This window comes from Primulina tabacum, chromosome 12 (genome assembly GCF_025594145.1).
Source record: "Primulina tabacum isolate GXHZ01 chromosome 12, ASM2559414v2, whole genome shotgun sequence".
Lineage (NCBI taxonomy): Eukaryota > Viridiplantae > Streptophyta > Magnoliopsida > Lamiales > Gesneriaceae > Primulina > Primulina tabacum.
In genome coordinates, this window is record NC_134561.1 from 21,598,758 (window position 1) to 21,615,114 (window position 16,357).

A 16,357-nucleotide genomic window follows, 5' to 3' on the forward strand; every position below is an offset into this window, starting at 1 on the left:
AATAGGAAGAAGGAATAGACCCCAAAGTTTGGAGTTCCTCGATCGCCCCCGAGCGCAAAGAGCTGCTCATTGAAGAAAACCAAGGAACTCCCGGAGCCTCAGAAGAAGGATGGTCAGGAGCCCAGGCTTTACCCTTGCCCTTATCCTGTTTTGGAGCTCGGGAGGTACCCAAGGAAGAAGGTTTTGAAAAAGAGGGTTTGGTTTGAAGAATTCTTGATTTTTGAGAAGTCTGAGAAAGGAGACGACGGCGAGGGGGAGATGAGGATGAGTTGGAACGCAGCGCGGTGGACTCATTACTGGGAGAGCCTCGCGCATTGGCTCCAGAAGTAGAGGAAGTAGAATTAGACATGGTTAGTAGAGAGAACTTACGATTTTTTTAAAAAAAAGATGGGTGGTTGCAGCGGCGGAGATTCACCGGAGATGGAGGAGCTTGCGCGGAAGAGCTTCGAGGAAAAATTTTGCAAGGGCTTCGCCGAGGTTTTGAATTTGCAAGTGTTTTTTCCAAAATAGGAGGCCTAGCATATATAGGCGGTGGGGGAAGATCTCAGCCGTTGATTTAGGCACACGTGGACGACCAGGATTTGCCTCGTAAATTGTACCAGGCATACGAAAGGACGTATATGGTTATCGAGGCGTCAGTCTTATCAACCTCGGAATATGAAACGTCTTTTGGCGGGAATTTAATGCTGATTCATGACCTCATTATAACACCACATCAATATCCCGGGAGATTTGAGGCCCCGGCATCTTATTTTATATCCCGGGAGATTTGAGGCCCCGGCATCTTATTTTATAAATCCCGGGAGATTTGAGGCCCCGGCATATTGTCTCAGGAGCCTGGGAGATTTGAGGCCCCGGCATCTTATTTTATATCCCGGGAGATTTGAGGCCCCATCACTTTATTTTACGCATGGGGGATATTAAGTACTGGCATTTCAGTTCATCATTTATCAGTTATTGACAGCTAAGTCTTATGCAGTTATTTTGTTCAGTTCATGATATACGTATCAACTGATGAAATTAAATTCGTACAGCAAAGTAAAAAACAAAGATAAACGAGATAAAGCATTTTATTTATTTTTGTGGATTACATTAAAATACTTCTCCTCTACAAATAGCATCCACATGGTCATCCACTTTTTTATTTTGCCAGTTGACGTCTTGAGAAAACTATCGGAGTCAGTGATGTTCATCAGAATCTTTTTCTTTATGAAGCATCAGCTGGTAGCCGTAGTCGTCTTCAAAGAGATTCACTGTCTCGGCAACGTGCAGGCGTTCCCGATTTTTCTCCAGCTTTGCCACCAGTCGAGGAGTGGTAGCTTTTCCACATTTGTAGAGAAAATGCAATCCTTGCAGCTCCTCCCAGTAGCGAAGGATCTTTTGGAAGACTTCATCTTCCATTTCAGCTTTTCGCTTTTCAAAAGCTGCGTTCATGAACTCCTCCGCCATATCAAGAGTATTCGAGCTACTTGAACCTGCCATTATACTTCTCGGATAATAATTTGCTAATATGATTGAAAAACAGGTGGGTTACTATATATAATAGAAGGAATCAATCTCCACCGTTTATCTTAATCAAAATCGGACGAACGAGACGAATCTAGGAAATTGCGCAGACAGGTGAAAGGGCGCGTACGGATATCGAGGGAACATGCTCATTATTGCCTCGAAATATGAAAGGATTTTCGGCGGTATAAATGCTAAAGCACGCGTCATTATGAAACCTTTTGTAAAGGCCCGTATTTCGTATTCATATTTTAGCGGAATTATTAAAAATTTTCTACATAAATAATTATCTTGCCTAATTTGTAAAATAAACATGTAAATAATTTTAACTTTAACATAACAGCGGAAGCAAATATTGTTTTCAAACAACAATTTAAAAATAATCCAACGTGAACAACAATTTAAAAATAATCCAACGTATTAAAACTGAGTTTGAATAATAAAAGGTGCATAAACTAAAACATGAGGTCATCGGGTTTACTACTGCTACCCCACGATAACTCATTGGTCTCCGCCCTCCGTCTCGACCTCATCAGTACCTACAACAATCAAGTCTAGTGAGTCTAAAGACTCAACATATATATATCATGAATAACAAGTAAATATATGTCATAAAATCGCATGCAACGTAAAAATATGGTATCGTAAAGCGTACAATGAAAATCGTATCATGAATAATTATAACTACGTGCATATCTGAAAATCATACGTAAAAACTTTGCTCAATAGAGCTCTGTCATATCATATCATAATTTTCTGGTAGAGATAATGTTTCTAAGCAAGTGGACCATAACATAACGTGAGCGCCTGATCAGACTAAACCACAGTATACTGGGCGGTAGTGATCACCACAGCCCTTGGACTGGATATCCGTACCCATACATAATCATAAACCGGTCGAAAGTCACCGGGTGGAGAGGTCCTCGGTTGCGCCTACCGACTTCCAAACCCATAAACATAAGGTGGCCACAAGACATATAGCATATACCTAAAAAATAAACATTTTATATTTTTATGCACGTAATATAATTATAACCTTATTTTTTTTACCGGATGAGTTGGATCGCTTCCAGGCTTGCTGCAACCTAATTCTAATATGTGACACATGCAAATATTCTTATCTTGACCAAAACTTAGCAATAGAACCAAAAACTCAACAATAGAACAAAAAAATGAGACAATTAGGACCAACCACTTGATTTTTAATCATGGTATCGTACCAACCCGAACCAACATTAAACCGACGTTTAACCATGATTAAAAATACCCCAAACATACTGAAAAACATGCACAAGGACTGTAAAACACGAAAATAGGTGAATGGAACACAAAAACATAAAACACTCTTTCGAGAGTCATTTTGGCACCTTGCACCGTAAATTCTCGTACGACCTCTAAACTCAACCGAATCACGAACGGCCAAAAACATGACTTTCCTAACTCATTAAGGTACTATCCAGTCCAAGGCCATGGGCTAAAATCCAACCAAGAACTCAAACAAGCACCAAAACCGAACTGCAAGTTGCTGTCAAATTACAGCAGTAGCAGCTTGTGTGTTTGTGATGTAAACTCTGAAATTTAATGACCAATGGCTTGAACCACCGCCCAAGGACTCTTACTAACATCCTAAGGCATGGCTTGGACCATGGCTAAGGGCTAAAAGCCAATCACAACCCAAACAAACACCTAGGACAATCACAGCATACCAACCGAAAGCACCACTTGCTGTGTAGTGTGTTGTATTGAACCATTTTACTATCTTGTCTCGTTCCAAGGGCCATTTTATCGACCATGGCTCGATCTAGACATGATGGATTGTTGTATGAACCATGGATATGGGCTAGAAGCCAACCATAATCCAATCAACACACCAAAACCGAAAGTGTATCCATGCAGAATTATGTAGGAACCGAATTGCACTTGTTTTGTTTTGATGAACTTATGATGGATCCATGAACCAATCCTTGAAGGGATGATTTGGTCACGTTCTTGACATGTTAAGGTAGAGTTCTAACCATGGCTACAGCCCCTAGGACAGCCAAGATTCGAACCCACCCATTAAACAACTCAATGACAGAAACTTGACACAAAATCTGTAACTCATTGAAATGTTTCTGTTAATTCTTTCTCCTGAGTGTATGGACTTAAACCAACGAACTAACAACACCCTAACACACTCTAAAACATTCTTAGAAGTAGCCATGAATGCCTGGAACCAAACAACTCCCCTGTAATCAACAAAACTCATCAAACGTGAAACATGAACATAAACCGAGAGGCCTGCACAGAAATTTTTTTTTTGTTGCAAAGTTGCTGTCCATTTCGTGATGTTTCATGAATCATGATTATATATGGGTTTAAAAATATCTATAGGACTTGATTGAAGAGCAAAGACATAATATATACATGCCTGGAATTTGTTTTGAAGAAAACAAATCAATACGACGAATACGAGCGGCGGAGTCGGAGTTGGCTTTTCTTCCTTGTTTTGTTGTTGTTGTAACTCGATTCTAAGATGCTGCTTACTCTGATATTTTCGAATGGTGAGTGTAAAGGGCCTAAAACTCCTTCTCTTAAAATTTGCGGAAAATTAAAAATTTTTCTTTTTAAAAGAACTTAAATGGCCTCATTCATAAAATCACTGGGGAATCAAGTTCAATGTTTAAAATAATAGCAGCGGAAGAAAATAAAGTTTTGCCAACAATAACAATTTAAAAATTATCCAACGACTGATAAAAATTGTTTGCGGAATAAAATAACAACTGCTGCACTGAGGTCCTCGGGTGCCACTACTGCCGACCCAAGCTGGCTCACTGGTCCCCGCCCTCGGCCCTGGCCTCATCAGTACCTACAACAATCAAGTCTAGTGAGCCTAAAGACTCAGCATGCATATATTGCAGGTAACGAGTAAAAATCTGAATTTAAAATATGCATGGGATAAAATATCATGTCCTGAGGCATGCTGAAAATAATCTGTACTGAGCAATTATAATACGTGCATAAATGAACTGATAATCACAGTAAAAATGTTTGCTCCTTGGAGCCTGTACTGAAATAACTGATAAAATTTTCTGTTGAGATTATGTTTTTACGCCCGTGGCCACTGCACTAAGCTGAACTGATCGGTAACTGGCTACCGGGGAGGCTGAAACTGAACTGAGCTGGCCGGTCACTGGTGACCGGGTGGTACCATACTGAACTGATCGGTCACTGGCGACCGTATAAAATAACACTCCCACATAGTGAATAAACCACAAGCCATATTGCATAAATCTCAAAAATAATCATTTTCTATTTAATGCACGTAAAATAATTAACTGGCATAATGAAAATGTCCCGTAATTTTACCAACTGGATTGGATTGGATCGTCCCCAGGCTCGCTGCAACCTAACTGTGCTATGAAAAATATGCAATAGCTTAAACATGACCAACTACGCAATTTAGTTCAAAAGATGCGACTATGACGCCTAATGACTTCGCATTTAATCATGACTCCGAGCCAACCTGAACCGACGTATAGTCATGATTAAAATACGCTGAAAAATCACAAAATAATGCTCCTAAAATGATAGGGTCGAAATCTAGGTGGAATGGAGGCCAAAACACGAAACGCTCTTTCGAGAGTCAATTTGGCACATCGCACCGTAAATTCTCGTACGACATCAAAAATGATCCGAATCACAAACGGTCAAAAACATGACCTTCCCAACTCAATGAGGCACTGTCCAGTCCAAGGCCATGGGCTAAAAGCCAACCAAGAACTCAAACGATCCTTCTAAACGACACAGCAACATGCTGTAATTTCCAGCAGCTGCGCAACTACAAGACTTGCGTTGGTTTCGAGACTATCGGCCATTAGGGGCGTGAACCACCAACCAGAGACTCTTACCAATATCCCAATGAATGATTTGAACCATGGCTAAGGGCCCTAGGCCTGCCACAATCCGCATCACACCAAAACTCAACCGAAGGGTCCAACCGAGAGCAACGTGCATGCGTGTGTAGTGTTTTGCTTAGATCGATGTCTTGCGTCATCCCAGTGGCCATTTTATTGACCATGGCACGATCTAGACATCTAGGAGCATGATATGAACCGTGGCTAAGGGCCCTAGGCCAACCAAGATCCACACCAAGCAAACACAAACCGAAGCCATATGCTGAACAAAGGAAGAAGCCGAATGGGGAAAGGGGCTGTTCTTGATGTTTTGATTAAAAACCGAGGGGCCATGGACCAAGCCACCAAAAGGGGGACTTAGTCACGTCTTAGACTTACTAGGGAAGTGATCTAACCATGGCTATAGGCCCTTGGGGCAGCCAAGATTGGATCCACAACCCTTGACACAAAACTGAAATTTCGAAACACAAATCTGCGCCTATGGGAACTTGCTGTCATTCTGAATTTCCAGCAAGCATGGGGGCTGAATGAATGAGCCAACATGGTCCTAATGCATCCTATTACGTGTCTAGGAGTTGCCTTGGGATCCTGGAGTCGAACCAACCACCTGAAACTCACAAACCAAGAAAAACGTGAAGCTTGCCAAGGAAAAGCGAAAATTCTGCATGTGTTGTTCCAAAATGTTTTGATATGTATCTCGGTTTTTGCTTGAATAAACATGATCATGTACTGAAAAATAAATGATAATATGACTTGATTGAGGTTTGAAAGAAATCTAGACATGCCTGGTTTCGTTTCGAAAGAAAACGAACGAAACGACGACGACGCGGCACGGAGGAGGTGGAGCGCTTCTCTTGTTCTTTCTAGTTCTCGATTTTTCTTGCCTTCCCTCTAGCTAAGACTCACGATTTTTCTACACTGAAAATGGATCTGAATGATGAGGTATTTCGGTGGTGAGGGAGGGGAGATAAGTGGTTATGGGAGGTGAGGAGGATGGTGCAAGATATAAGGAAAGAATCAAGACCAAGTCTTCATGCATTTGAATTTTGAATTTGAATTGCTATCAAATGATATGTGGGATGGTTCTAGAATGTAAGTGGCCGAAATCTCTCTTGTTTCTAGACTAGGATATGTCCATTAATTAATTAAATTGTGCTCCCAAAAATCCTAGAATTATCCTACAACTTACATGCAAAGAAATGGTTAAAAGGTTGATGAGTTGGCAATTGAGTTGCCTAGCAACTAAGGGGCCGAAATTATGCTAATAAAATGAATGGGAAGTGATGGTTATCTAGTCAACTAATAATCCTTGAAAGCCTTACTAATCCTTTAAATAATTTAGTGAGCTAACCCCTTAATTAAATAACTTAAATGAGCTCATTTCTTAATCACCTCAAATAATTAAATTAAATCCTCAAACCTCCCTTACTAACTTAAATGAACTTACTTGCTAGCTAAATTAACTTCTGGAAATATTTCTCGAATCTTAAATTCTACCTCAAAACTCCGACTCTGGTCCGGCCTCACTGAAATAACTGAAATGCTAAAAATCAAACTACTGAACTGAAATAATGAATAATTAACTTCAAATAAATGCATTTAAAATAATCATGCAATGAAGTCAATTAAATTTAAAAATCTAGAATTATGCATGGCTTATACGTCTACTGATTTACGGGTGCTACAATCCTCCCCCCCTTAAAATAAATTTCGTCCTCGAAATTAGAACTCACCGAATAACTCAGGGTATCGACTTCTCATCTCCGGCTCAGACTCCCACGTAGCTTCCTCCTCTGAATGGTTGAGCCATTTGACTTTGACTCGCTTAACGAGCTTGTTCCGAAGTTTCTTCTCCTGTCTGTCTAGGATCTGCACGGGTCTCTCCTCATAAGATAAGTTCGGAGTAAGCTGCAACGGCTCGAAATTCAGCACATGCGAAGGATTTGCCATATACTTCCTCAGCATGGAGACGTGAAAGACGTTGTGTACTCCGGCCAGATTCGGCGGAAGAGCCACACGATAAGCAAGCGTCCCAACTCTGTCAAGGATCTCAAACGGTCCAATGAATCTCGGACTGAGCTTCCCTTTCTTGCCAAATCTCATGACACCCTTCATAGGTGCCACTTTCACGAAGACATGATCGCCCACTGCAAACTCTAAGTCTCTCCTCCGCTGATCGGCATAACTCTTCTGTCGGCTCTGGGCAGTCCTCATCCTATCATGGATCTTGACTACTACATCTGCTGCCTGCTGAACAATCTCTGGACCCAGCTCTGCTCTCTCTCCTACTTCATCCCAATGAACAGGAGATCTACACTTGCGGCCATACAGTGCTTCATACGTAGCCATACCTATAGACGACTGGAAACTGTTGTTATAGGTGAACTCTACCAATGGTAAGTTCGACTCCCAACTCCCAGAGAAATCAATGACGCAAGCGCGAAGAAGATCCTCCAAAATCTGAATAACTCGCTCCGACTGCCCATCCTTCTGCGGATGGAAAGCTGTGCTAAACAGCAACTTCGTACCCAAAATCGAATGCAAACTCTTCCAAAATGAGGAAGTGAATCTGGGATCTCTGTCGGATACGATCGAAACTGGAATACCATGGAGTCGGACTATCTCTCGGATATACAGCTCTGCATACTGAATCATGGTGAAAGTCGTCTTAATAGGCAAGAAGTGCGCTGATTTGGTAAGACGATCTACAATCACCCAAATAGCATTCGATCCTCTGGCTGACCTCGGAAATCCGGTCACAAAGTCCATGGTAATGTTCTCCCACTTCCACTCGGGAATAGGAAGAGGCTTGAGCAAACCTGCTGGTCTCTGATGCTCGGCCTTCACTAACTGGCAAGTCAGGCACTCGGATACAAAACGCCTGATGTCCTTCTTCATCCCTGGCCACCAATACAATAGCTGCAGATCTTTGTACATCTTCGTACTCCCAGGGTGAATGGAGTACGGGGACGTATGGGCCTCTGATAAGATGTCTGCTCGGATAGAATCACTGCTAGGAACCCATATCCTATCTCGGTATCTCACAATACCGTTGCTGACTGTATACAAGACACTGTCCTTGGCTTCATCTCTCTTCTTCCACTGTGCCAATTGCTCATCTGTGGCCTGACCACTGCGAATACGGTCAATAAGAGAGGACTGGATAGTCAAGGTAGATAAACGAGGAACTCTACCTCGCGGATAAGTCTCAAGATCGAACTTCTGCATCTCAATCTGAAGAGGTTTCTGAATCGTCAAGTGAGCCATCACTGCGACTTTCCTGCTCAAAGCATCCGCAACTACATTAGCTTTACCCGGGTGGTAGCTAATGTCACAATCGTAGTCTTTCACAAGCTCCAACCAACGCCTCTGACGCATGTTCAGCTCCTTCTGCGTAAAGAAATACTTGAGGCTTTTGTGGTCGGTAAAGATCTGACACTTCTCTCCATACAGATAGTGCCTCCAAATCTTCAAAGCAAAAACTACGGCCGCTAACTCCAGATCATGGGTAGGGTAATTCTTCTCGTGGATTTTTAGCTGTCGAGAAGCATACGCTATCACTCTCCCATGCTGCATCAAAACTGCACCTAAACCAAGCTTCGAAGCATCGGTATAAAGGACAAACTCACCAGATCCTGACGGTACAGCCAAAACGGGTGCTGAGATAAGAGCTTGCTTCAAAGTATCGAAGATCTTCTGACACTCCTCGCTCCACACAAACTTCACATTTTTCTTGGTCAGTGCTGTGAGTGGAACGGCAATGGATAAGAATCCCTGAATGAACTTCCTGTAATATCCTGCTAGCCCAAGAAAACTGCGGATCTCTGATGCATTCTGAGGCACAACCCAATCTCTGACTGCTGCAACTTTCGCCGGGTCTACCTCAATGCCACTGCTAGAAACAATGTGGCCCAAGAACGCCACCTTCTCTAACCAGAATTCGCACTTACTGAACTTTGTGAATAGTTTGTGTTTCTGCAATGTCTGCAACACTGTGGTCAGATGCCTGCTGTGCTCCTCCCGACTCTTGGAGTAGACGAGAATGTCATCTATGAACACTATCACAAACTGGTCGAGGTACGGCTGAAATACGCGATTCATTAGATCCATGAAGATCGCTGGCGCATTCGTCAGACCGAACGGCATCACTAGGAACTCGTAGTGGCCATAACGAGTCCTGAAAGCTGTCTTCGAGACATCAGCATCTCTCACCCTCAACTGGTGATAACCGGAACGCAGATCTATCTTGGAGAAAATCGAAGCTCCCTGCAACTGGTCAAACAGATCCTCAATCCTCGGCAGTGGGTATTTATTCTTCACTGTAACCCTGTTCAACTCCCTGTAGTCAATGCAAAGCCTCATCGAGCCATCCTTCTTTTTCACAAATAAGACCGGCGCGCCCCATGGAGAAAAGCTCGGGCGAATGAACTCCTTGTCAAGAAGTTCCTGAATCTGCTTCTTAAGCTCTGCCATCTCTGTCAGTGCTAGTCGGTACGGCGCTTTGGATATCGGAGCCGTACCTGGCATAAGCTCAATGGAAAACTCCACCTCTCTCTCGGGTGGCATACCAGAGACGTCTTCGGGAAAAACGTCTAAGAAATCTCTGACAATCGGAACATCTGAGGCTGACTGGCTGGGTTCCTCGGGGACAGATAAAAAGGTCGCTAGAAATGCCCGACACCCTCTATGCATGAGTTTCCTAGCCTGAACATAAGGAATAATGCGCGGTAAAGGAAAGTACCTGTCTGGCTCAAATAAGAACTGCTCCATTCCAGGCGGTCGGACAAGAACAGATCTCCTCTGGAAGTCTATCAACACTCTGTTCCTCAATAGCCAGTCCATCCCTAGGATGATGTCAAATTTCGGCATCGGTAGCACAATCAGATCAGCATAAACAAGATTACCGTGCAGCTCAAGGTCTATATCTCGGATAACATTGGTGGCTGCCATCTCCTCGCTTGACGGCAACACTACTGAAAAGGCTGTATCTAGCCCAATGGTCTGGATCTTGAGAAAGTTTGCAAAGACCTCCGAAATAAATGAGTGAGTGGCCCCTGAATCTATCAAGGCCTTGGTAGCGGAACCAGATATAAAAATTCTCCCTGAAAGAGCGGAGCTCTAAGTTGAATCCCACTACAAGATCTAAACTTATAGACATGCAAAGGTCAAGGTTCCTCTAGCTTAATTCCTCTGAAATAAATCTGAGTAGAGCATGCAATCCTATAACAGTTCTAAGTTCAAAAATCTAAATCCCGATTCCCAAAATGCTGAAATTCGAAGAATAACTTAAAGTTTAAAGGTACCTGTCAACAACATAGTCTCCGGGTTGGTTTCCGCGGCATGGAGAGCAAAAACTCTGCCTTGGGTAGGCAGATTCCTCTGAGGGCACTCCAGCAACATGTGGTCTGGACTGCCACACTTAAAACACTTTCCTGAGCCAGCCATACATGCTCCAGGATGGCGACGTGAGCACCTGGGACAGACTGGGTGCTCCTGTGTCCTCGGGGCTGGGCGTCCCCGCTGCTGCTGCTGCTGGCCTCGGTTCCTGGGCGGTCCATGAAAAGGCCTCTTATTCTGCTGCTGATGCTGATGAGGAGGAGGGCGGTGCGGTGCTTGGACTAGGCGCTTGCCCTGGCGATCCCTCTCGATATCCCGCAGATCCTGCTCTGCGGCTAAGGCCTTGGAGACGGCAATCTCATAAGTAGCAGGGTCAGATACCCTAACATCCCGGCGCAAGATTGGCCGTAAACCCATCAAGAAGTGCATCAGCTTGGCTCTGGCATCATTCGCGATCAGGGGCACAAAGTGACAGCCCCTCTCGAACTTACGGATAAACTCCGTAACCGTCATATCCCCCTGTCTCAGACTCATGAACTCGGTGGTCAGCCTGGTGCGAACCTCCTCAGCAAAATACTTGGAGTAGAAAACCTCCGTAAAGCGGGTCCAAGAAAGTGTAGCCAAGGTCAGGGCTACCGAAGCTCCTTCCCACCATAAGCGGGCGTCTCCAGTGAACAGGTAGGTGGCAGACCGGACTCGGTCTGCGTCTCCCAGCTCCATGAACTCGAAGATAACCTCGAGGGATTTGATCCATCCCTCGGCAACCATGGGGTCAGATGTCCCAGAGAATTCCTTCGGGCGCATCTTCATGAATCGCTCATAAACAGCCTCGGGCCCTGCCGGCCTGGCTGCGGCTGCGGCTACGGCTGCGGCATTGTTCCCCGCAAACTGTGCGAAGAACTGTGCCATCCCAGCTAACATCTGGGCACTCATGTCCGGTGGGGGCGGTGGAGGAGGTGGTAGGTCTCCCTCCGGTCTACGTTCCTCCCTGTCCTCTCGGCGAGGCTCCTCCTCTCTGTTGCGCTCTAAAATGCGTCTAGGGGGCATACTGTTCCAACATAACCCATATGTAACTAACATGCATAATTCCATAATTTATTTTAAATGAACACTGAAGTACTGAAAATCTGGAAGCATGCTGACAAAATAATTCATGCTTTAACTGAAATGCTGAACAAAATGCTGAACTGAAAAACTTACAGACCGAAGACGTGGCTTCGTGAGCTTCTCGCGGTCAGTAGTAGTGAAACCCTATACAGAACCACCGCTCTGATACCAACTGTAAAGGGCCTAAAACTCCTTTCTTGAAAATTTGCGGAAAATTAAAAATTTTTCTTTTTAAAAGAACTTAAATGGCCTCATTCATAAAATCACTGGGAAATCAAGTTCAATGTTTAAAATAATAGCAGCGGAAGAAAATAAAGTTTTGCCAACAATAACAATTTAAAAATTATCCAACGACTGATAAAAATTGTTTGCGGAATAAAATAACAACTGCTGCACTGAGGTCCTCGGGTGCCACTACTGCCGACCCAAGCTGGCTCACTGGTCCCCGCCCTCGGCCCTGGCCTCATCAGTACCTACAACAATCAAGTCTAGTGAGCCTAAAGACTCAGCATGCATATATCGCAGGTAACGAGTAAAAATCTGAATTTAAAATATGCATGGTATAAAATATCATGTCCTGAGGCATGCTGAAAATAATCTGTACTGAGCAATTATAATACGTGCATAAATGAACTGATAATCACAGTAAAAATGTTTGCTCCTTGGAGCCTGTACTGAAATAACTGATAAAATTTTCTGTTGAGATTATGTTTTTACGCCTGTGGCCACTACACTAAGCTGAACTGATCGGTAACTGGCTACCGGGGAGGCTGAAACTGAACTGAGCTGGCCGGTCACTGTTGACCGGGTGGTACCATACTGAACTGATCGGTCACTGGCGACCGTATAAAATAACACTCCCACATAGTGAATGAACCACAAGCCATATTGCATAAATCTCAAAAATAATCATTTTCTATTTAATGCACGTAAAATAATTAACTGGCATAATGAAAATGTCCCGTAATTTTACCAACTGGATTGGATTGGATCGCCCCAGGAACCTAACTGTGCTATGAAAAATATGCAATAGCTTAAACATGACCAACTACGCAATTTAGTTCAAAAGATGCGACTATGACGCCTAATGACTTCGCATTTAATCATGACTCCGAGCCAACCTGAACCGACACCAAAACGACGTATAGTCATGATTAAAATACGCTGAAAAATCACAAAATAATGCTCCTAAAATGATAGGGTCGAAATCTAGGTGGAATGGAGGCCAAAACACGAAACGCTCTTTCGAGAGTCAATTTGGCACATCGCACCGTAAATTCTCGTACGACCTCAAAAATGATCCGAATCACAAACGGTCAAAAACATGACCTTCCCAACTCAATGAGGCACTGTCCAGCCCAAGGCTATGGGCTAAAAGCCAACCAAGAACTCAAACGAGCCTTCTAAACGACACAGCAACATGCTGTAATTTCCAGCAGCTGCGCAACTACAAGACTTGCGTTGGTTTCGAGACTATCGGCCATTAGGGGCGTGAACCACCGACCAGAGACTCTTACCAACATCCCAAGGAATGATTTGAACCATGGCTAAGGGCCCTAGGCCTGCCAAAATCCGCATCACACCAAAACTCAACCGAAGGGTCCAACCGAGAGCAACGTGCATGCGTGTGTAGTGTTTTGCTTAGATCGATGTCTTGCGTCGTCCCAGTGGCCATTTGATTGACCATGGCAAGATCTAGACATCTAGGAGCATGATATGAACCGTGGCTAAGGGCCCTAGGCCAACCAAGATCCACACCAAGCAAACACAAACCGAAGCCATATGCTGAACAAAGGAAGAAGCCGAATGGGGAAAGGGGTTGTTCTTGATGTTTTGATTAAAAACCGAGGGGCCATGGACCAAGCCACCAAAAGGGCGACTTAGTCACGTCTTAGAATTGCTAGGGAAGTGATCTAACCATGGCTATAGGCCCTTGGGGCAGCCAACATCGGATCCACAACCCTTGACACAAAACTGAAATTTCGAAACACAAATCTGCGCCTATGGGAACTTGCTGTCATTCTGAATTTCCAGCAAGCATGGGGGCTGAATGAATGGGCCAACATGGTCCTAATGCATCCTATTACGTGTCTAGGAGTCGCCTTGGGAGCCTGGAGTCGAACCAATCACCTGAAACTCACAAACCAAGAAAAACGTGAAGCTTGCCAAGGAAAAACGAAAATTCTGCATGTGTTGTTCCAAAATGTTTTGACATGTATCTCGGTTTTTGCTTGAATAAACATGATCATGTACTGAAAAATAAATGATAATATGACTTGATTGAGGTTTGAAAGAAATCTAGACATGCCTGGTTTCGTTTCGAAAGAAAACGAACGAAACGACGACGACGCGGCACGGAGGAGGTGGAGCGCTTCTCTTGTTCTTTCTAGTTCTCGATTTTTCTTGCCTTCCCTCTAGCTAAGACTCACGATTTTTCTACACTGAAAATGGATCTGAATGATGAGGTATTTCTGTGTTGAGGGAGGGGAGATAAGTGGTTATGGGAGGTGAGGAGGATGGTGCAAGATATAAGAAAAGAATCAAGACCAAGTCTTCATGCATTTGAATTTTGAATTTGAATTGCTATCAAATGATATGTGGGATGGTTCTAGAATGTAAGTGGCCGAAATCTCTCTTGTTTCTAGACTAGGATATGTCCATTAATTAATTAAATTGTGCTCCCAAAAATCCTAGAATTATCCTACAACTTACATGCAAAGAAATGGTTAAAAGGTTGATGAGTTGGCAATTGAGTTGCCTAGCAACTAAGGGGCCGAAATTATGCTAATAAAATGAATGGGAAGTGATGGTTATCTAGTCAACTAATAATCCTTGAAAGCCTTACTAATCCTTTAAATAATTTAGTGAGCTAACCCCTTAATTAAATAACTTAAATGAGCTCATTTCTTAATCACCTCAAATAATTAAATTAAATCCTCAAACCTCCCTTACTAACTTAAATGAACTTACTTGCTAGCTAAATTAACTTCTGGAAATATTTCTCGAATCTTAAATTCTATCTCAAAACTCCGACTCCGGTTCGGCCTCACTGAAATAACTGAAATGCTAAAAATCAAACTACTGAACTGAAATAATGAATAATTAACTTCAAATAAATGCATTTAAAATAATCATGCAATGAAGTCAATTAAATTTAAAAATCTAGAATTATGCATGGCTTATACGTCTACTGATTTACGGGTGCTACAGTGAGAGTGTGTGTTTGCTAGACACTGAATAGGAGTGTTATAGGAGGTTAAATGGATATTGAAGTGCATTTAGTTGAGAGTTACAAGTGAAGAATTTGAATGGGTTTTGAGTTGTTTCCATTTCCTTTTTCTGCCGTTGGTTTGTTCCTTATTTTCCTACTGCATGTACACGATTTTTAGTCTAATAGGTTGAGTAGAAATGAGATATGTTATTGCATTTAAATTTACTACCCACTAGAGAATTAAAATGAGAAATGAATACCCCATGAATTGCAATTAGGAATGGTTTGAATGGAGAGTTACCAAACCTTTGAAATATTTTAAATGTTGGACCCAAAATTATTACTAATTTGCATGGTATATTTTTATTAAATCTTGCATTTTAATTGTTTAAGATTTTAAACCTCCATTATATATATTTTAAATGCATTAACAAATTAATTTAGTTTAGAATCTTGCTTAGCATCTTGCATGGCATGCTTGACCTCAAATTTAAGTATTTAAATGCTATGTTTAATTTATTGAATATATTATACCTAGATTAATTCATCCACATTTGTTCACATATTTTAATTTAAGCTTTAATTAAATATTGAACCTAAAAGAACTTATTTACCAACTTAGATTTAATTAATTAAATAAATTCTAAAACATTCTATTTCTTTAAATTAAATTATTCCTTGACTTAAATTAAATTTAGGAATATTTTCTTATTATTAATCTTATCTCAAATCTCCAAACTCCGGTCCGGCCTCGCGTATTTATCCTGAAAAGATAAAACTAAACATCTACCTTTAAAATAAATAATCATGACTTAAAATTATTAAAATAAATCAAACACTTCATATATATATAAAATATTCATTCATTTTTTTTTAATTTAAATAGTAGCAATTATGCATAGGTTATACATAATCCGATTTTTGGGTTCTACAACTCTCCCTCTCTTAAAAGAATTTTGTCTCCGAAAATAAAACTTACCGAATAACTCGGGATATCGACTCTTCATTTCTGGCTCAGATTCCAACGTAGCTTCCTCTTCCGAGTGATTGAGCCATTTGACTTTCACTAGCTTGACCAGTTTGTTCCGAAGCTTTTTCTCCTGCCTGTCTAAAATTTGCACTGGTCTTTCCTCATAAGACAAGTTCGGAGTGAGCTGCAACGGTTCAAAGTTCAAGACATGCGATGGATTCGCCATATACTTCCTCAACATGGAGACGTGGAACACGTTGTGTACTCCGGCCAGATTCGGCGGAAGAGCAACACGATAAGCTAACGTCCCAACTCTGTCGAGTATCTGAA

The 16,357-nt window shown here is 42.3% G+C and overlaps 1 protein-coding gene across 1 annotated transcript; it reads right to left on the reverse strand.

The window, feature by feature from the left end:
• Positions 1 to 1,179: 1,179 nt before the first annotated feature.
• On the reverse strand, positions 1,180 to 7,616 carry LOC142520254 (uncharacterized). Its single transcript, XM_075623259.1, has 2 exons — positions 7,136 to 7,616; positions 1,180 to 1,475 (listed from the first exon to the last, which is right to left on the reverse strand). Exons 1-2 carry the CDS (start codon positions 7,614 to 7,616, stop codon positions 1,180 to 1,182), a joined length of 777 nt encoding a protein of 258 aa, XP_075479374.1.
• Between the last annotated feature and the right edge of the window lie 8,741 nt (positions 7,617 to 16,357).

Bases quoted from the DNA above. Each gene is read 5' to 3' on its own strand.
- LOC142520254 (XM_075623259.1), bottom strand. From the start codon at position 7,616: ATGAGGACTGCCCAGAGCCGACAGAAGAGTTATGCCGATCAGCGGAGG. The intron at 1,476-7,135 runs GTGAGTTCTAAT...GTATAATGGCAG, and splicing joins TCGATACCCTGAGTTATTCG to GTTCAAGTAGCTCGAATACT.